We start from the raw sequence: 21,086 nt of genomic DNA, 5'->3' as shown, positions 1-21,086 counted from the left end.
CGCGCCGCGGAGCAGCGCTTAGCTCTGCTCTCAATGGGAGCGCTTTATGGCTTATGTATAGTTACAGCACCAAGATCTCGGTGGGCTGCGGCGGATCTTTCAGCCGCAGATCGATGGCTCCTCGGATCGGTGATGGGCGGCGGGAGGACGAGAACCTGGCAGGGGCTGGCGGGGATCCCGGTGGCCTAACGGGGGCAGGGAAGGCCAGGACTTCAAGAGTAGCAATGCTAGGGTCCGACTACAGTGTCAAATATTTGACCGGCAGCAGGGTGGATGGAGGAAACCGAGTCGATTCGATTCATAATTGGTGATGAATTCGTATCTTCTTGATCGAGAGTTCAAGAAAAGAGGGAGCTTTGGCCAAGTCTCCTCTGTTTGCCATTACTGCAGCTGCTGCATAAAGACACACTCAGCTGTTAAGAACAATTCTCTCTTCATTCGACTCTCTACATTTCTAAAGAAGAAACTGATCGGTGAGCTAAAGCTGCACTGCAGTTCGTATTTCGTGTTTGACCTTCTTACATGTGGTAATCAAATCTTAGGAATTCTACACCATGTTTGAACAATCACCTGCCATAATCACTGACTAGATTACTTATTACATGGTTCCAAGCCAATAGTGCTGCTCCAACGGCTGGTTCTACCTGCAGATTAGATTCGAGCATTGAGAGATCCATATCATGAATATAAGATCAATCAGGAACTGAAGTTGAAGTCCTATTTGTTTGATATCTCCATCGAACGGCATGAAGTTAGATCGCTGCTAGTTAATTTTGACCGTAAAGAAAATTTGCAGATAAATCACCAACCGTGGGACGAACTGGATGTGCTCCTGGATATATCTTTGTGATGCAATCTACGACTGCTTTCCCGATATCCCAACTCTTGTTTGCCTCAAGAACTCCTCCGACCATAACAAGTGGAAATGAATCTTTTCCATCTGCATCCAGTTCACAGAGCACCTTCAATCTACCTTAGAGCACCAGCTCAGTGAAGCAGGAGTCTTCTTACTCCTACCTCAAGGCACACCAATGAGTTATTGCGATGTTAGAAGTTAATCGAATCATTGTACCTTCACCACACAAGTCAAGCCTCTGAACAACAGCTTTGACACTGGAAGTCAACTCTAAGACTGTATCGTGTAGAATTCTGTTTGCAACTTCGTCGCCAGCTTCAGCAGAAGATACTACTGCCGGGGACAGTTTTGCGATACGAGCCCAAGATGAATCCGCATAAGTCCACCTGTTTTAGCAAGTCGACAAAACACTGTCAATGCTAATTCATTGAGATCAGGTTTCATGGAAGTGGCACTCCTAAGAAGTAAATTCTTCTACACGATTAAGATAACTGGCAAACATGATCTAAAAGAATAATCTAATCGATCCAGAAAACTGTTTCTTTACTTAGTTCCCTTTTTTGGTTGTCCCATTCATGCGACTATTGTTTCTGAGGCTTGTGCAGTAATTAAACCGGCAACTTTTAGTTCTCAACATGAGACAAAATGATCTAAAAGGTCACAAATCTTTAGTCAAATTCTACGGAACTCCAGCATGTTTTTAGTCAAATCTTTAGGCAGAAGCAGGCCAAGAAGAACTGCAAGTGCGTAGAAATACCCGATAAGTTCATCTGGTGAAGAAAGACCAAGCATGCTGAGGATCCCATAAGTAAGGAATGTTGGAGGGCCACGTCCATCATGAGCTCTCATTATTGCTGTCAATGCTTTAGCGGCAATCCCGTATCCACTGTGCAACGCAAACAGCCAAACATAACTATATTTTCTTCCGAACAAAAACATGACACTAAGAAAGATATAATAACAACTTTTTGTTGATTAAAATCGCTTGCCAAAATAATCAATACTATTTTCATGCACAAAAATGAAATCATCTTTATACATAAGCGTAACTATCCGTATGATACGCTGACAAAACAAATGAAAGTTCTTACAGTTGCAAACTAGGCATTGCACAATTAAAGAATCCAATTTATATAAAGCTTGAAAAATCATCTCTAAATTCCCTTCCAAATATTTGTTAGCTAATAGCTCTGTGCACCAGCTACCAGTTGGTAAAACAAAAAGAACAGCCTCAATGGCCTGCTTATTGTGACAATGTCCTGTTTTTGTAATTAGTAGCTAGAATCCACAATATATGAAGGAACCCTTGTTGTTCACTTGTCACCTGTGAATTTGAAGGGGAAAAAAATGGCATTTGTAAGTATCAACTAGGTAAGATACAATTATCTTGATCAACAAGAAATAACTGACTTTCATGCAGAAGTAACTGCAAGGCAAAAGGTTACTTTTCACGCCATAATTATGTTCAAGACATTTAATTTGACAAAAAAAATACACGGTAAAGATCATGTAGCCAACCTCGAATAGTTGGGACATCATGATTTTGGTGTTGTTATTGTTGTATTTGAATGTTAAATGTAACTGTTGCCTCTGATATGGTCAGATGATGTTTCTGGTGAGTATTAGGTGATCACACATAAAGAACTTCCTGTCTATTTAGTAGATCACAGGCTTCAGTAAGTTTCCATGAGATCCTCACATACAAATCATGCGGCTATACCATCATCCAGTGAATCAACGAACAATATGAGCAAAGACTAACCTTCCCCAGTCACCCAAGATGGGTCCTGCTCCGGCTGCTCGAGCTTCTCTTCCATCTTCTGTGAACCCATAAGCAATTGTACCTGTACCGGCAATCAATACACAGCCATGGAGCTTGCCCATGGTTCCGCTTGCCAAAGCCGCAACAGCATCATTTTCTACAAATAACTTGACACGCACTGGGAATATGTTTCTAAAAGAAGGAAATTAAAAGATCAGCATATCGTTACCACTTCAGCTAATTCTAAAAGCATTACAAAGTAGAGAAGGTAATGGCAAACTATCTACTGAACAACAAGATGTCGAGAATTGAGATTGTAAAAGCTTGATTTTATTTCAGCTATTAATTATTTCAAAGTAGAAAAGCTTTGATTAAGAAATCAGAATAATCATCAGATATCAATGTGATAAAGTATCCAACAAGCCAAAAACTATGCCTTCATTAAATATTCATGAAGAAAGAAAATAAAGAAGCAGAAGCAGAAAACAAATCTTTTTCATATGAGGTTCTTCATGCTAATAATGGCAAACAGTCGGCACACAAACATTTGCCAAATTAAGTTTCATCATATGATATAGAAAATTGGTTTTTTTTAATCCATTCACAATTTCAGAACTCAGCCAATTCACCTCGTTCTTGCATTCTGTTCATCTGTCTTCTTCTATCATGATATCAGTGTTTTAAAGATCAGCAGTGTAAATCCTCTGATTACCTCTTAGAGAAACATTAGCACAAGTAGAGTAACATCTTGAGGGCTAGACAAGAAAATAATCTGATGTCCTAACAATATCATGGATGCATCAGAATGTGGTTATTGCAGACATATTCATCAGGCACAGAAGGTACTCTAAGCCAGGGGAGTCTAGATGATCAATTTCAACTTTCAATTATAAGATCTAATGAGCAAGGCAAGATGTGCGTCAGCACTGCATGGATACAGAACTTAGTTTGTGGAATCGTCCGATTTAATGATCCTATTTTGAGCAATTTTTTGGCCTTATGGTTTGATATTGACCATGTTGCCAGTAACCGATGTTACGGAAGTTACACTCACATAGATAGTATGAGAAGAGAAAATCAACAAAATTTCAGAATGATAGTAAATCCGATTATTAGATCAGTCCAGATTGACTAAACTATTCCTTATTCCAGTTCCTGAGTAATTAAGCACCACTAAGAGCTGCCATGAAGGAAAGGAGATATATGACTCAAGTGTCCCCAGTAAACTTCATGAACTTGACAAACATGACAAACACCTCTGTAATTTTTATGGCATAAAATTCAATCACAATCTAAAATTTATGTTTGATGCGAACAGCAGGTTAACACATTTTCACTCCAACTCCATGCAAAATACTATCAGCATGTCGAAAATAATGAAACTGAATACAAGTTCCTCATATAACTAATGTAAAGCTTTAGAACTAAATCCACTAATCAGGCCATGATGTATATTAATTAGAATAAAGAAACAGTACATTAGACAGAAAGAAAATTTCACAATAAATGAGATTGACAAACCTGAGCCAATCAAGTATTCTTTCTTGATCGCTAGGATGATTGACACCAGCTAAGGCTAAGCAAACAGCACGAACAGCAGAACGATTAGAACCGGCCTTCAGAAGGGCTTCAGCCATGACCTTCTCTATTGTTTCCTTAGCTGCACTTTCTAAATGATAGCAAAAAAGAAGGTAAATACCAAAAGTAAGAAGTTATCATGGAACAACAAAGAGAAATCAACCCTTTCCCACACATTGTAGAAAACCGTAAGATTGCATATTCAGACTGTCTGATCAAGCAAATATAAGTCATTTTATTCAGTTATCAAAGATGACAAGGATTTTACTTGAACTTGAATAGATTTAAAGTTTGTAGGTATATTTAATAGGTCAAAAACCATGGATAATTAGTCAGTGGGAGAAAAATATATGTGACATAAATCATTGTGGCCAATCCCTTCTTTCTAACATCACCTTTAAAATTGCAACTCTTTTGTTTCATTTGAATGTTCTCACATAATCTTACGATGTGAATAGACACACTAATCCATGGAAATAACGTTTAACTAGGTTTGTTGCATCTACATCTCCTATTAACAGTCTACTCAAGTTGATCTTCTTTACTAAAGAGCTAAATCGAAATTAGCGTTGATCATATTGACTATCAAAATTCATAGTAAAAAAGATGAAACAATTGAGCATGAAGCATCTTAGCATTTCTTAAAGAACTTTCAGTTATCAGGACAGTAAGCAAGAGAATATGCTTTTTTCTTTTTTCAAGAAAAAAATATTACTTTAAATAACGAATATATCCTCTGTTTTGTTCATCAGAACATCAAAGACTTGAAGAATAGAACAAATTTTATATGTTGTCCCCTTGTCAAAGAAAATTACATTTGCCAAAAAAACCAAGAACAAAATTCTATTTTAGGGAGCAAGCAAAACTGATTCCTTATACCCGTATGAAGATTAATTAATTCGATTACCAAAATGCAGTAAAGGAGGCACCTTTCTACTGGTTTCTGCAAAAGAGTAGAAGAAATCGAAGAAAGAAAAGTTGATCTTTCACCAGATTAAAGGTGAATATAGACGATAATGCCATAAGGAACCGTTGTGAAGCTCATAAATACAATAAAGGCGGAATCTTTGACAACTCCTTAGCACGAGAAAGAGAGAGAGGTACCTCCGACGGAGTTGTGGTTGGAGAAGCCGGCGACGGCGCGGGCGAGGACAGGGAACGGGTTAGGGAGGCGGCCGGCGAAGGAGGGCAAGGCAGCGGATATACACACGCAGACTGTGGCGGCGGCGCCGCCGTCGAGGCCGAGGATGACGTCGGCCCTATCCCTGCTCACCGGCGTCTCCATCTCAAAGTCCCACACCTCGCCGTTCCTGTATCTCTTCATCGTCACCCTCCGCAGCTTCTGTCCCTGCCGCAAGATGCAGCCTTTGACCTCCCGCTCTCTTCAACTCACTCTCCTCCTCCTACTCAACCAATTAAGCCAGAGGAGAAAGCGTTGGTTCTTCTTATATGGAGCTCGTTGTTTGTGGTCGGCAAAAGTGCCAAAGAGTAGGAGTTTCGGAGCAAAAAGACAAATCGCTGGGAAGAGTCAGCACCTCCACCGCCGCCAGGAATGGAATCGACTAAATTGTGAGGATAAGATTGACGCTCTGATTCAAGTTCTGAAACTAAATCAAATGAAGAACAAGGATTAAACTGCTCATTCCATGCAAAAGGTACGTGAATTAGGGAGCAATTTGCATGAGACTTCTTCACCATGATTATTACAAGCACATTGTCAAATAAGATACAGAACACATGGAGATGGAGATCTACCGAAAAGAAGGGTGGGATCGCCACATGGCAAAGTGAGGTTGGAAGACCTGCAAGATGTTTCTTGATGGAGACGTGAAACATAAGGAAATCTGCCGGCCTTTCACTTTGCTTACAATCACGTAGATAGGAAGAGTATTCTGTGTCATTCATGCTTGTTTAGTTGGATTGTTAACTCTCTGGTTTAGCTAGATTTTGTCTTATTTGTTTGTATGCATCATGTGATGTAACCTAAAATAATTAATTATTTCCTTAATCACCAAAGATTAAAATGCATTTGTAATGAATCCATATGTATCATCAAATGTATTGAATCTTTTGCCATCTGCAGTCTTGAGTTAAAGCTGCGTCTCATACTCTATTCAAGAGTTCGACAAGAGTCGAGTTGGAATGTCACTCTGGACCGAAATATTAGTGACACATAAATTGTCTCTAAATACATAAAAAAAAAAAAGAATTCTCCAAATACTTCCATTTTGATCTGTTGAGGATTGTCCAGTGTGTTGGTGCCATTTGTTGAGGTCATAAGCGGAGACATCCAAAATGACAAACATAAAGCAAACAAGCAGGAATAGACAAAAGAAAGCCAATTGTCTCAATCAGTGATGCCATTTGTAGTCTGGTAATTTCTTGAGTCAACCTTATTCATAAATATATTTATATATTTGATTTTCTCCTTCGTAAGTTTCTCTCGTAAAATCTGAATTAATAAATTTTAAAATCGACTTACATAAAACTTTTGAAAAATGATGTAAAAGATAAATAACGGTGAAAATGATTGTGTAAAAAAGGTAGGAGTGATCCATGTTTTTAAATCCACATAATATTAATTTTTTTAAAAAACTTAAATTATATATATTATTATATTAATAATTTATTATGAATCAATATATCTAAGTAAAATCTTATATACGTTAAAAATAAATTATTTGTTTGAGCATCTAAAATCTTCCTACCATGTTTTTTTACACACATGAACTTTCAGCGTATATTTCGGTTTAATTCTACTTGCCAAATTCGAGGATCTGTTAGTGTATTAAATTTTTATGACCTATTAAGTTTATCGGATAAGATAATAAACTCATTAAATTACTCCGCTAAACAATCATACATCAGCAACCACAGAATCACGCTTTAGGATTCACGTCTGATTTGATAACTGTAAACGATCGATCTACAACTTGATGATTTCGCGTTCGGCACCAAAAACGCACCTCCTCTAATCTAGTGTGCCCCACCAAGTAAACGCGTGGAGCATGAACAACATGATGGTGCGTTTTAGTGGTACCATTCTTGGGTCGTAGCATTGCCGTATATACCGATTCCCACTGCGTATTTAGGAAATAGATTGGTTCTCGTGGGATCCACTGGTGGGACCGCCGCTGAGAGAGAGGTTTACAAGCCGAGTACGTGGCGAAAGAGTATTCCTCTTAGCTTTCATGACCATCAACGACCAACAGCTACTTAAACCTCCTCCGCCTGATTCGTTCCCGGTCTCCGCGTGTCTCCCTTCCCCTGCCTCACCTCGCGCCGAAGAAACCCTAGCGGTGACGACGTCCCTCGCTCCTCTGCTCTCTTATCCGTTTTTATTGGGCGATTCATTGATTTCCTTTCTGCTCGCGATCGGTAGCTGCATTCGCGGATTTGGTCCATCCAATCGTTGCTGTTTAATTCTACCTGGGCTTTCCCCCCATGTACTGATGGTGATTTGTGTTGCAGTTCGTGTTTTTGTTCTCATTTCTTTCCTCCCCTTCTTTTGCATCGTATTTTCAGGATCGAGAAGTTATTGAGCTATTGAGGTGTTGATTGCTTGTGGCGGACTCTAGAGAATTTTGTTGGTGATCTGGGGAACTGCTGGTCCGGTTAGGGCTGGCTTCAATAATCCAACCATGGCTCCAGGAGAAGAATACCGTGCTTTAAGTCAAAGGGGAGGACAATGCTCTCAGTTCTCTACTAAGTTTCTGCTTGCCTCCCCTTCTTTCCACGGTGGTAGGGGTGCCCTACCTTCGGATCTGACATTCCTTTCGGGCGGTGGTGTCAAAGTTAGATCCGGATTTGCTTTTACATTGATCATAGTTGGCGTAGTTAAGCATTGGAGACTTAGATAAGTATGTTGTCAGCCAAACAGGTTGAAGGTGAGACGGCCACTCTGAAGCAGATCATGAGCTTCGAGCGGTCTAAAAGTCGTCAATCGCCTCTAATAGTTAGTGCTCCTTTCACCAGCTTTTTCACTTTTTCATGTTAAAGGATTTATTCGTCTGGAAATTTTTTTGTGCTTTTAAACTTTCTTCCCCCAGTTTACATATTAACTTTCAATTTTGTCGGCATTATTTGTATGTATTGTAGCATGATTTAATCTGTGATGGGAAATCTAAACGCCAGATCTTTGCACCTAAACTCAATGTTATTCCTGTCTTTTGGGATGACTTGCATCTGTGATTAATAGCGAAATACTAGATCTTTGCACCGAAACTCATCTTCTTTCCATATTATCGCTTGATATCCTTAGTTCAATGGGTCTTTGTTATGTTTATCTTGAAGCAGTCCTTGCAAGCTTGTTGCTTCTTCATATTCTAATTTTACATGGCTTTAGTAATATAACTGGATATAGCAAAGTTCACATGAATAGCATGAGAAAATTGAAACTTGTAATCAAAGAATCTCAAGAAGTGGGAAAATGGTTGCTTTTCTCAACTACTGCACTTGTTTAAGTTTTTTCTCCCTGCCAGCATGATGTAAGTGATTGCTTATAGATGACTTCCTAGCTCTAATGTGCAATTAACCAGAAACTCTATATATGCATAAATTTGCCCAATAATATTTTGCTGCCTCTTTCCCTTTTTACCTAGTCTAGAAGGTTTCTAACTGATGTATGCCTGCAGGTTAAAATAATTGAAGTTGATTTATGGAGTTGTCACGAAAATAGGAATGCTAACTAAAAAATGCAGGTATTATTTTGTTTATAGGGAAGTAGAATTCTACTTTGTTAACTGCTGCAAGATATGCTTTGTTAAGGTGGTGAAGTGGTTATTTAATATTTCCAATGTTCGTTAACTTTTCGGGACATAACTTGTATATTTTGATTTCTTGTTCCAAAGTTTGTAGCAGCTTTGATTTCTTAACTGTCTGAACGTGATGTGTTAAATATTGCAGACAACTACTTTGCTGCTTTTTGTCATCCATTCTCTTATTTCTTGATGAACTTCTTCATAGAACTCTTCTTCTCCACATTTAATTGTTAAAACTGATAAAGGATTCTTTGGAATACCACTAATTATTATATCCATAAAATAGTCTTGTGTGGAAGAGAGAAGATATATTTGTTTTTTTGTACTTAGGTTGTATTTCTTTTGAGTCAGTTTCGACGATCAGATACTTGTATCCAAAATGTTTAAAGTTCCAACTGCTTCTTAAAGGTTTGCCAATGCTACGTTTTCCCCACTGATTGGAAATTGACCTCTCTCATATTGAACATATCGTGAGTCTAGCATGCTTGTTTTTCCTGTTCAAAATGAGTTACACAGTTGATGAGTTGAGTATATCTTCTGTTATATCTAGCCTGTACTCATGTATGCACTTATTTTTTGAATTTTAGGCATTATCACAAATATATATCGGCTTGGTATACTTGCAAAAGCTGATGGCACTTGTGAGGACCTACAATGCTCTGAGACAGAAGACAGAATCTTCTGGACATCATCCTCCCCTCGCAGGTATATCAGCTATATAAGCATTTACTGTATTTTGGTCCCTTAAGGGACTTTTTTTTTACATTTTAACCACTAACATGCAGTGGGAGAATCATGCTCGGAAGGATCAGTTTAAATATGATTTTACCACTTGCCAAATAAAGGTTCTTTTTCCAAATTGTTTGATGCTCTTGGGTATTGCTACAGTGACCGTGGAATTCTGATTATGATAAGCTACAAACCTTTGATGTCTTTGCAGATGACTACTGGTGGAAAGCTCATTACTGAATTGAATGAAAATTGGTACTCAAATATCATTGTCGATGAGAACAAAATGTTCCAGTCTGTGAGCCCCAACAGAGCAAATTATGTGAAACCTCACAGAGAAGATCTTTTTTATGTGTGTCATGTGGAGAAAGGAAGGGCTCTGAGCTTGTTCATTCAACTGCTGCCTAAAGATGGAATTTCAGTTGTCACTATTGTAAGTACACTTGCCGATTTGCCCATAATTTAGGATTAGTTGCTGGACTATTTGATGTATGTTTGATGTGATCTCTTGTTTAAAACTAAATCCTGTTAAATATGAACATGTTTTTCCTGGTACCATATGATGTGCATCAGATGACTGAGCTCTTAGATGAGAAGGTTCTCGGATCAATGACATGAATTGTTGCTGAGGTAGACAACTTCTCTTTTAATATCTTTCTTGATTATGATTCATCTAAGAGTTCAGTTCATAGATGTTTTCAGGTAATTGTTTTGGCTGAGTCTTTAGCTATATTAATTGTGTCGTCTTTTGTAATTCTAGAACATTTGTGCTAAATCTTTCCCACTTATGGGCTTTATGTCCTGGCCCAAACATAGCTTATATCAACTCTAATATGGTGCATGTGAGGTATCATGACGCAAACCAATAGCATATGAACCACTGATCTAGAATATTTTAAGCCCAAGTTAATAATAGTGCACCCATTGGACTCTTGTAAGTCGATCTAAATTTTTATCCACCTTCGATATGGGACTAAACCAAGATGTGTATTGTTCATAATTATTGGAAAACATATGGAGGCTAATAAATTAGTCTTTAGTAAGAAACATATCTGAAAGACAATCACTTCGAGCATTTAATAATTGTTCAGTATAAGGGTAATTCTGCATAGTATGATCCTGGCAGTTGATGTTGCATGATGCTATACATGACACAACCTGATATCCTTCAGCTTGTTAGTGTGGTCTTTGAATAGAAACTTTGACCATAGATATTTTTAAAAAGAAGTAACATGCTCTCCTTGCTTTTTTTCTGCTGGTTTCCAATTCTTAAAAAGATTCATCACAGGTCACTTTCAAATAATAGGTTTTACTTCATTGCCCTCTTAAGCAACAAAGTACTTTGCCCTGGTTGGTTCTATCTGACTTGGTTGCATCAAATTGGATTGACATCTCGAGGTGACTTTTGCATGTATGTTCTTGTAGAAAATGGTCTGGATGAGTTGGGTCAAGTTGCTTCTCAATCATGAAGGAGAGTATGGATGAGATGAAACCAAACCAACCCTGACACAACCTGTCAAACCACTGGGGTGATTTAAATGGGTTGGTCCAATTCAGATTAGGTTGACCTGACAGATTCAGATTGGCATTGCGACCCCTTGTAATTCATGTTGGAGAATGCCACTAATTAAATGATTCTGATGACTTGAGATCTTACAAGAGCCAGCATTTTGGTGTTTTATGTTGTTAACATCCTTATCTTATTAAACTCTCTATCTACCTAGGAACATAGTGGTTTCAGAAAAGTAATTTCTAATGTACCATCTAGCAAAGTTTGAATGCACAGTTAATTACCCAAAATAAAACTTTGATTATGTGTTTCTTCAATGTAGGACTGGACAAATTTTCTGGCTTCTACAAACATTTACATGCACTAACTAATAACTAACTTTCTTTTTTGTTGATGAGGATTGCATCATACACAATGCCAGCCTTTCCTAGACTAAACTTGTCTTGCATTTTTTGGGCAGACTAGTTGCTTAGCAAACCCTTTACCTTTGGAGCTTCTTCCAACCATCCCTGTGTATCGTAATTTGTTTGCAACAAAAAAGCCATATACATCAACGAAATTGCAGATTATCCTCATAACTCTCTAGTTTCTATGAGCAAGAACTTGAAAGCAATAGTTGAATTCACGGTGGAAATATGTTCCTACTTGCATGACAACAGTATTGTATTTAGCCTCTCCTCTCTGACTGTGGCAAAGGGTGTTTTTGTTTCCTCAGGTAATGCCTTTTTTTGTGAAAAGTGGTCCTTCTGACTGCTTTTATGAGTTTTGTTTTGTCTGGTGTTATGCAAAGAAGTAAAAGCAAGTACTTATTCTGGAAAGTATGAGAAGTTATCAGCAGAAAGTGACATTTATAACATTTTACTTGATTAAGGAACTTCAGATTTATCTGAAGTTGTTAACAGCTACATGAAGAGGAAGATTAATAATTTTTAAGATTTGTTTTTTGAGTCAGTTATTATTTTCTCTTTAGTTGAAACTTTATATAGATTTTCATATCGTATAGGTTTGTAAGGTTTTGGTACACCAACTTTCTACATGGGAATGCGGGGGTTACTTCATCTGTGATACAAATTCTGAAACTTCAAAACTCTCAAGCAGCAATGCTGCAATACTGCACTTAAGCTCGTACTTTGAGTTATCTCTTCACATTGGTGTAACTAGTACTGCATCTGAGGCTGTTGGTTATCTCTTGTTCATGCTATGAAACATTGATCTATATGAATGAGAACTGGAAACCTATCTGCTGTAAGATGCAACAAAGAACATTCAACTGCTCTTCAGAAAAAAAATTTACTTTGTTATTTTATGACTTATGATATGGTAGAAGGGTTTTGTCCTGTGGGGCCTAAATATTGAAGTTATGTTCAGTTTGATAAGCTGTATTTGGTAAGATTCAGCTATGCTATGGTATGCATGTAGAAGATCCTGTCAGTTAGAAAATATAAACATCTGCTAAACTGCATATGCATGATGTTGTTCACATGTCAGTAGCAAATCTTACGCAAACTTTGTCAATTATTCTTGATAAAGAAGTATTAGTCATGACTAATCCCAGAGTTGTTGGCATAGCCATTTTAATGATGGGAAGTGCCTGAATTTAATGTAAGCTTTGTTGCTCGTGGTAGTCCTTTGATGGTGGATGGCAACTCATATGCTGGAGAATATTTGATTTCTTAACTGGATGTGTGACTTATTTCTCTTCTCATGTGAATCCATGAACCACTTCACTATTAGAAACTAGTATTTGCGATTTCCCTGGAAACGTTTTCATTTAGATTTGGCAGTTTGCAAGTAGTATATCGATGATCAACTATCAATAGAATATCAATACAGCCAATATTATCCCCTATTTTGGTGTAGCATGCATGATATGCTCATGATAGTTATAACATTGGTTGTACTTAATTTATTTATTCATGAACTCATTCATATCCTTGAATTGGATGGTGAAAAAGATGATACAAGGTTGCATACTTAACATTTGAATTTCTCATCAAGCATTTTCCAACCATGTTAGGGATATGGATGAAGGGATGATCAAAACTGTGGAATCATTTCCAACTATATGTTTCTGTAGCTGTTGGCAAACAATATTTTGATTGGATTATGTTTCTTTTTTTACTTTGTTGAGGAAATTGGGTTGAGAAGCCTTAAAGGACTAAGAGATAAATTGACAGGTTTGGGTCCTACATTTCCTGTTGGTATTGCATTCAGGTAATTTATCACAGTAGCTCATGTCCTTTCTCTTGTCCTGTTTTCTTGTGTTGTGACTGGCTGCTAGGTAGCTTTTCTGTGAGTACCAGAACAAACATGGTTCGGGTCCCAGCAGCTCATGTTGCATAACGATCCAGTGCACGAGCCTGTCAAGACTTCAAAGTGCTGCTGCATGACTTGGCCCCACTCCTGAGAGAGAGAGAGAGAGAAAGGGCAGAGCAACAATTGAACGCCATCTGACTCCCCCTTCTCAAAGCCACATCTCAACTCAGCACATGAGTGAGTTTTTCTACAAATCTGTCATTTCCCAGTGAATCATACTCTGCTACCTCATAATAATAGCTTGCTGCTGCTAGATACTCTTCAGATGCACTAACTTCTACAGCTTGGATGGGGAGCTCCAGTAGCCTCCCAACTCTTTTTAAAGGCTTGCTTCTGAGAATCCAAAGTCACTCTCAGCCAAATATGAAAGGTGCAATAGTTTTAATACATAAAAGCTGGGCTTCACACCAACCCATGAGAAACTTTTGGAACAGGGAGGAATCTGCAAAACCAAGAAACCATGCCATCTCACACATCAACTGGCTTTGGGTTAGCTCACATCCTTCTCTGACCTAGCTAGCTTGGATCTAATCTTGATAGGGTATCAGAAAATACATGTCTTGTTAAACCTGGTTCCAATCTTTTTGTTCTATTAGGCTATTTGTCTGTGGTTCTTGTTAGTGTCTAATTCATTCAGTCGGTCTCTTCTCTCCTCACTTTTGTTTACTCATCTAACGAAACACCATCTCATCGGAATACATAACAATATCATTTAGTTTATATTTTTATTGTTTATTCATAGTACTGGATAACATAAGTTATTATGTCACTTGGTATCATAGTCCTACTGTACCAATTTGGTAAGAGTATATGGAAATTGGTACGAGTCGGACCCAAATTCTTAACCCCTGATAATAATACTAACATGTAAAAATCCTTTGCATTGCAGATCAAAGATTTAGAATCGGACTCAGCTCAGACCTGATGGAAACGCAAACTCACATATTTGCTTTCCAAGCGAGAAGTACTCTCTCTCCGATTCACATGCCAAATCTGCACCAAAGCCTAACATAGCGGCAGAATGCGGTCAAGAAAGAATGGGTCAGACTTCCTTCCACCTGCCGTGGCCCCATCCCTGATTAAAGATGGACCCACGACACCCACTCCCTTGCTTTCTACATCCACTTCCCACTACCCCACCTTCGTTTCCTCTTCTTCAGCATCTTTGATGAGAAATGGGGTGTGGTTTTATCGGGATCCACCTCCATTTATTTATTAATAATAAAATTGCACATATATATATATATATAGTTAGTTAGTTATTTTCGTATTTATCCCCAAAAATTAAGTTTAACAGACATATAAAATCTAACCTAGGTATGAGAGGCTTATCTCTCTTGATTATCACATTTGTAATAATATATTCTAGATTATTAATGTAGATATTAAAGGGATCCAGTTGAAAAATCTTTCTCGATCTCTGGTTGTTCGTATAAGTGATACTTTGGAAGTTTGATATTTCTATCTCGAAGTTATTTCGAGAATTTGTAAGGATTTAAATGTAAAAACATAATTAATTAATTAATTAATTAATTAGGTGAATTTTAGTGGTATTTGGGGTCCGCGAGGCGCGCAGGGCCACTTTGGCGGGTAAAACACACTTGGTGTATACAAGTAGAACGGACTCCATGACAAAAGCTACAGAGCTCGGCGAGGACGGAGTGCGACCCCATTCTACGGTTAGGGTTTTGGTTTCTCTCTCCTTGTGGACCAGAGTTTTCATTTGTTCTTCCTCCTCTCTTCTCTTGCCTGGTGTCGTTTCTAGGGTTTTTCTCCTCCTCCTCCTCCTCCTTCTATGTTCTGTATATTGGTAGTTTTGTTCTTGTAGAGGAAGGGGGAAGCAGGGATCTTTTGCGGGCCCGCGCCAGAGATTGCTGCGGGTTCAAAGCTGGGAGCATTTCTTGGTTCTGGCCCCCTCGCGGCCGTGGAGTTGCTGTTAGCCCTCTTACTCTGACCCCATTCCTTGTCCCAGAGAGGGAAAAGCTACGCCCTTCCTCTCCTTGCTGCTGAATCATTGTTTCCCTCGAGAAGTCGTCATCTTTAGCTGTTTGTGACTTGGATCTTTGGAGAAGCTGCAATTTTTGTGCTCCAATCTTACTTAGAACCCCATTTCTACTTGAAAGTGGGAATCTTTTACGCTTCTTTGGCTGGTGGGAGATTTCGGTTGCTGTAAAGAGTGAAGAAATGGCAGATCGCTGCTGTAGTAGCAAATGCTGCGTCTTTGGCACTCTAGACTTAGGTGAAATGGTGTGACTAAAGGTTTTAAAAGCCGTTCTTTGGTTTTCTTTCTGTTGTTCGACTACAAGTACTAGTAAATGGAGCTCCTTAAAAGAATCTTGCTTCTGTTTCTGCTTGCAATCCCTTCCTCGTCGCAGCTACCTTCACCAGATATCCTAGCTCTCCTTGCATTCAAGAAGGGTATAACCCACGACCCGACGGGCTACATCATGGGATCTTGGAACGAGGAGTCCATTGATTTCAATGGCTGCCCTGCATCCTGGAATGGCATAGTCTGTAACGGTGCAAATGTCGCTGGCATTGTTCTTGACAATCATGGCATTTCTGGCCATGCTGACCTATCTGTCTTTGCTAACCTCACAGTGCTCTTGAAGCTCTCGATGACAAATAACAACCTTTCAGGGAATTTGCCAGACAATGTGGCCGCCTTCAAGAGCCTGGAGTATCTCGATATCTCCAACAATGCTTTCTCCGGTGAGCTACCATCAGGAATCGGTAAGCTTCGTAGCTTGCAAAACCTTACCTTGGCTGGGAACAACTTCATAGGGCCGTTGCCTGACTCCATTGGTGGGTTGGCATCAATCAAATCTCTTGATTTGAGTCGAAACCTTCTATCTGGTCCTTTGCCGGTGGCATTGAAAGGTCTCAGGAACTTGGTTTACTTAAACCTCTCTTATAATGCTTTTAGCAGAAGTATCCCAACTGGTCTGGCTCTGCTTTCCACACTAGTATCTGTTGATCTAAGCTGGAACCAGCTGGACGGTAGTGTTGATTGGAACTTTCTTATGCAGACCGCAAGTGTTCATGTTGATTTCAGTGGGAATTTGCTAACTTCAAGTTCAAAGGAGCTGAGGGCTTTGTCAGATATCTCAGAGACCATATTGTATTTAAATCTCAGTAACAACGGATTGACTGGGTCACTGATTGAAGGAGTTGGAATTGCTAATTTTGGAAACTTGAAGGTATTGGATTTAAGCTGCAATCAGCTATATGGAGAGCTACCAGGGTTTAATTATGTCTATGATCTTGAGGTTCTGAGGCTACGGAACAACAGGTTCACTGGTTTCTTACCGAGTGGACTTCTCAAAGGAGATTCTCTAGTTTTAAGTGAATTGGATTTGAGTGCAAACAATCTAACAGGTGTGATTTATTTTATGGAAGATCTATTTTTTGTGATGATTGTGTTGAGATTTCTTTTCATGCTTACCATTGATGCTTGCATTGATCTTTGTGGTTGTGAATTAGGAAATGAACAACACTTTAATGTCACCAGTTCTATATAAAATCTCTAATCATGGCCTTTGTAGTTTTCACAATGGCAACAAGGACGAGGGGAAAAAGTCTATTAGTGTAAGATTTATGATCTTCGTCAACTTGTTACTTCAAAAAAACGGCCGATGTTGTTTGCTTGTTGAACAAGGCTGACAGATGTCAGAGTGAAGGAAGGATTATTTAGTCACGAGAAAACTTTTAATATCATCTCAATGGACTATTACAATGACTGGATGGTTCTTGAATTGGTTAAAGAATAATTTGATGTAGAGTATGCCACGTGTAATGGTTGAACAGCAAGGATTGTTATTTAACTTTCATAAAATTTCACAGGTAAAGTTGAATCTTGTCAATGAAGGGAAATTTATTCGATGAATTTTATTGTCATTTAGTTGCTCTTAGTCATCCATTTGTATTGACTTGTTTTCATAACGACTTCTCAAAAGTATTCATTTGTTTTGTCAGTTAACAACCATCAATTTACTATCTAGTAGTTACTATGTAACAATGCCATCATGAAGCTGAGGTCTAAATCAATTACTAATTTTTGAAGCTGACATCTAAAGTTCTATAAAACCTTTTCCTATTGGGATTGGCACATTAAAAGAATCTGAAAAAAAGTACTCATTTTGTCTAGAACACAAATTAGTTTCTTTGAGATTAGCGGATTCCATTAACATCTTTCCACCTTGAAGCTGGAACCATGTTATGTTTCTCGTATTTGATTTTCATTTGCAGATTGACATGTTTTTTATATATGATTTAGGGCATATTAACATGATCACATCGACAACTTTGCGGATCCTTAATCTTTCCTCTAATGCTCTATCTGGTGAGCTTCCTGTGGTCCAAGGAAGCTGTCAAGTGCTTGATTTATCAGATAATCAGTTTAAAGGGAACTTGTCTCTAATTGCTAAGTGGGGAAATGATCTTGAGTACATTGACCTTAGCCAGAATCTGTTGATGGGGCCGATTCCAGATGTAACCTCCCAGTTCCTGCTACTTAGTTATCTGAACTTCTCCCATAATGCTCTGGTGGAGACTATCCCTGAAGTTCTTGTTCAGTTTCCCAAGCTTACCATCCTCGATCTCAGTTCTAACCAGCTCAGTGGTCCTATTCTGAATGACCTACTAGCCTCCTCTACCTTGCAAGAGCTTCATCTTCAGAACAATATGCTTTTTGGTGACATCGTACTCTCACCATCTTTTTCCAACAACTCCAACCTTCGTGTGCTTGATATATCTGGAAACCGCTTTAATGGTAGCTTTCCTGAAAATCTAGAATCCTTGACTGGCCTCCAAATCCTGGACATCTCTGCGAATAATTTTGCTGGTACATTGCCACCTGCTGTTACAAAACTCATTTACCTTTCGTCCCTTGATATATCCCTTAACCATTTCACTGGTTCCTTGCCGTCGACACTGCCTGACACGCTGGTATACTTCAATGCTTCCTTCAATGATCTATCTGGAACTGTCCCAGATAACCTCAGAAAGTTTCCAGATTCTTCTTTTCATCCAGGAAATTCCAGATTGGAGTTCCCTAGTGGTCTGCCTGGAACTGCTAATTCTCAACCTGAAAGTCCTAGTCACAGGCCATTTAGAACTTTTCTCAAAGCTGCAATCATTGCCGCATGTGTTGTTGTCATGGTTATTCTAATCCTCTTAGCCATAATTTTGCATTACAAGAGAGCTTCAAGTAGATCTGGATCAGAAAATCTTTCGGACAAGAAGGTTTATACTAGGAGTCTGCCAGAAACTACTGGAAGCAAAAGCAGGGACTCTGGTGGCTCAGTGGTGATCTCAGCTGATGATCTTATAGCTCCCCATAAAGGTTCTTCATCTGAGATGATCAGTCCAGAAGAAAAAATAACTGCAGTTGGTGGGTGTTCACCATCCAAGAACAGCCGCTTTTCATGGTCACCAGATTCTGGTGATATTTATGCGCAAGAAAATCTTGGAAGGTTGGATGTCCGTTCACCTGATAGACTGGCAGGTGATTTACATTTCTTGGATGAAACAATTACATTGACACCAGAGGAACTATCTAGAGCACCAGCAGAAGTGTTGGGAAGGAGCAGCCATGGGACTTCTTACAGGGCTACACTTGATAATGGGGTATTCTTGACGGTGAAATGGCTTAGGGAAGGAGTGGCAAAGCAGAAGAAAGAATTTGCTAAAGAGGCAAAGAAATTTGCAAACATCAGGCATCCTAATGTGGTAGGATTGCGTGGATACTACTGGGGCCCTACCCAACATGAGAAACTCCTATTATCGGATTACGTGTCACCCGGAAGCCTTGCTAGTTTTCTATATGGTATGCTTATGTTCCCAGCTTGATTACTGCTAACCCTCATTCCATCTCTTTTTAAATGCGCTGTTGTTGGTTTCGTAAGTCTAATAAATGAATTAGTGGTTGTTCTTCGCTGTTTTCAGTTCAGGGGAAAGATTAAGTTTAAATTTCTTATAAAAGATTTGTTACAGAGCCAAATTAATCTTTACATAAGCAATGATGCTATTGAGAACATGCAAGTTGTGTTTTATCCAACTTATAAACTTGGCTCTTACGGAGATGCTTTTTCTCCAACGTTTCTGGATAAGAAGTTGCATTATAGCTTTTTTTTTTCCAGTGTTGATTAGAGCAGAAAATTTTGCCACACTTTATGATTCGTCGCCTCTTAAAGTTCATGTTTGGCAACTCACTGATTGAACTTATACATTTAGATCGAGCTGGGAAGAAAGGCCCAACACTAACCTGGGCTCAGCGGCTCAAAGTTGCAGTCGACGTTGCACGTGGCCTCAACTATCTCCATTTTGACCGAGCCACTCCTCATGGCAACCTTAAAGCAACAAACATACTACTTGATGGTCTCGATCTCAATGCGCGTGTTGCAGATTACTGCCTTCACCGCCTGATGACTCAATCAGGAACAGTCGAGCAGATCCTCGATGCTGGGGTGCTGGGGTACCGTGCGCCGGAGTTGGCAGCATCCAAGAAGCCATCCCCATCCTTCAAATCGGACATCTATGCATTCGGAGTGGTTCTGCTGGAGCTGTTGACAGGCAGATGCGCAGGGGATGTGATCTCAGGGGAGGAGGGAGTTGTCGATCTAACAGACTGGGTCAGGTTTAGGGTGGCAGAAGGGCGTGGGTCAGATTGCATCGATCCTGCGATGGCTGCCGATGTCGACAATCCGGTCGCATCCAAGGGTATGAAAGAGATGCTAGGAATAGCTCTGAGATGTATCCGCCCGCTCTCGGAGCGACCAGGTATTAAGTCTGTTTACGAGGATCTCTCATCCATATGAGCTCTAGCTGAGCGATTTGTGCAGGACTTTATTTAACTTTTAGGTCATTCAAAATGGCTGGTGTTATATCAATGCTGAGCATTTTGAGCTTGTTAAGAGAGATCACTCACCAGTTGTAGTTTGTGTAGATTTGTGTTCTAGAATGTAATTCAGTCTAATACTAGTCAAGAGCTCATGATCATTTGTGGTAGTTTTGCTGCTATTGATCTCATTAGCTAGTGAGATATAATTGAGTCCTTTTTTTTCTCATTGTTTCCAAGGTTGGGTGTGAAAACATATCCAGTATCAATCAGTGATGATATACCAAGTGAATTGGATATATGACATGCAGGGATTCAAATCAGGTTTTAGGCAGATAGGACATCAAATAAAGAACAAAAGAAAACTCGTTTAGAGAAAAGTAGTTTTTGCAGAGAAGATTTTAGCTACATGAGGTTGTATGAATTATGATCACCTGCATATTGTATTTTGGTAGATCACAATGTCAATGGTTGGAATGATGAGCCAAATCATTTGCTGCTACAACTGGGGAACAGAGGAAGACATATTTATGTTTTGTACTTCGAGTGAGACTGATAATTTTATTAAGTATTGGCAACTCTCATTTTGATGTATCTTTTCTCCATATGCTAAAAAATGATCTGATGACCAAAGCAACTTATTACATTCATGATCTATCAAGCCTTGTAACAATGTAAAACCTACCAAAATGAACACCCAACCACTGCATTCAACTATGCCAATTTGTAGGACTTCC

At 39.0% G+C, this 21,086-nt stretch overlaps 2 protein-coding genes across 10 annotated transcripts; one reads left to right on the top strand and one right to left on the bottom strand.

Moving 5' to 3' along the window:
* Window positions 1-474: 474 nt before the first annotated feature.
* On the bottom strand, window positions 475-5,593 carry LOC135642531 (uncharacterized). Its single transcript, XM_065158755.1, has 7 exons — window positions 5,301-5,593; window positions 4,140-4,287; window positions 2,619-2,810; window positions 1,614-1,742; window positions 1,073-1,242; window positions 810-940; window positions 475-644 (listed from the first exon to the last, which is right to left on the bottom strand). Exons 1-7 carry the CDS (start codon window positions 5,518-5,520, stop codon window positions 567-569), a joined length of 1,068 nt encoding a protein of 355 aa, XP_065014827.1. The 5' UTR covers window positions 5,521-5,593; the 3' UTR covers window positions 475-566.
* Window positions 5,594-7,444: 1,851 nt separating this feature from the next.
* LOC103990960 (LRR receptor-like serine/threonine-protein kinase GHR1) lies at window positions 7,445-20,578 on the top strand. 9 transcript variants are annotated; one of them, XM_065160760.1, is made up of 13 exons: window positions 7,445-7,642; window positions 7,722-8,151; window positions 8,831-8,896; window positions 9,544-9,661; window positions 9,742-9,801; window positions 9,897-10,118; window positions 10,259-10,315; window positions 13,213-13,372; window positions 13,477-13,688; window positions 13,766-14,000; window positions 14,401-16,889; window positions 17,788-19,338; window positions 19,746-20,578. In XM_065160760.1, exons 11-13 carry the CDS (start codon window positions 15,827-15,829, stop codon window positions 20,327-20,329), a joined length of 3,198 nt encoding a protein of 1,065 aa, XP_065016832.1. In that variant the 5' UTR covers window positions 7,445-7,642; window positions 7,722-8,151; window positions 8,831-8,896; window positions 9,544-9,661; window positions 9,742-9,801; window positions 9,897-10,118; window positions 10,259-10,315; window positions 13,213-13,372; window positions 13,477-13,688; window positions 13,766-14,000; window positions 14,401-15,826; the 3' UTR covers window positions 20,330-20,578. The 9 variants fall into 9 exon arrangements, with proteins under 9 accessions (XP_065016832.1, XP_065016834.1, XP_065016830.1 ...); XM_065160762.1 differs by having other exon boundaries at window positions 7,445-8,151; window positions 13,766-13,881; window positions 13,946-14,000; XM_065160758.1 differs by having other exon boundaries at window positions 7,445-8,151; window positions 14,401-15,190; window positions 15,340-16,889.
* The last annotated feature ends 508 nt before the right edge of the window (window positions 20,579-21,086 follow it).

This window comes from Musa acuminata, chromosome BXJ3-7 (genome assembly GCF_036884655.1).
Source record: "Musa acuminata AAA Group cultivar baxijiao chromosome BXJ3-7, Cavendish_Baxijiao_AAA, whole genome shotgun sequence".
Taxonomy (NCBI): Eukaryota; Viridiplantae; Streptophyta; class Magnoliopsida; order Zingiberales; family Musaceae; genus Musa; species Musa acuminata.
Note: the sequence above shows the minus strand (reverse complement) of the source record. Positions and strands in the feature narration are given on the sequence as shown.

What these genes read in the sequence shown, in the direction of transcription:
- LOC135642531 (XM_065158755.1), bottom strand. Translation starts at nt 5,520, where the DNA reads ATGAAGAGATACAGGAACGGCGAGGTGTGGGACTTTGAGATGGAGACG. An exon ending in ATCTTGGGTGACTGGGGAAG is followed by an intron (nt 1,743 to 2,618) that starts GTTAGTCTTTGC and finishes TGCGTTGCACAG; the next exon opens with TGGATACGGGATTGCCGCTA. An exon ending in GCTTGACTTGTGTGGTGAAG is followed by an intron (nt 941 to 1,072) that starts GTACAATGATTC and finishes AACTGGATGCAG; the next exon opens with ATGGAAAAGATTCATTTCCA.
- LOC103990960 (XM_065160760.1), top strand. Translation starts at nt 15,827, where the DNA reads ATGGAGCTCCTTAAAAGAATCTTGCTTCTGTTTCTGCTTGCAATCCCT. An exon ending in GAGTGCAAACAATCTAACAG is followed by an intron (nt 16,890 to 17,787) that starts GTGTGATTTATT and finishes TATATGATTTAG; the next exon opens with GGCATATTAACATGATCACA. An exon ending in CCTTGCTAGTTTTCTATATG is followed by an intron (nt 19,339 to 19,745) that starts GTATGCTTATGT and finishes TTATACATTTAG; the next exon opens with ATCGAGCTGGGAAGAAAGGC.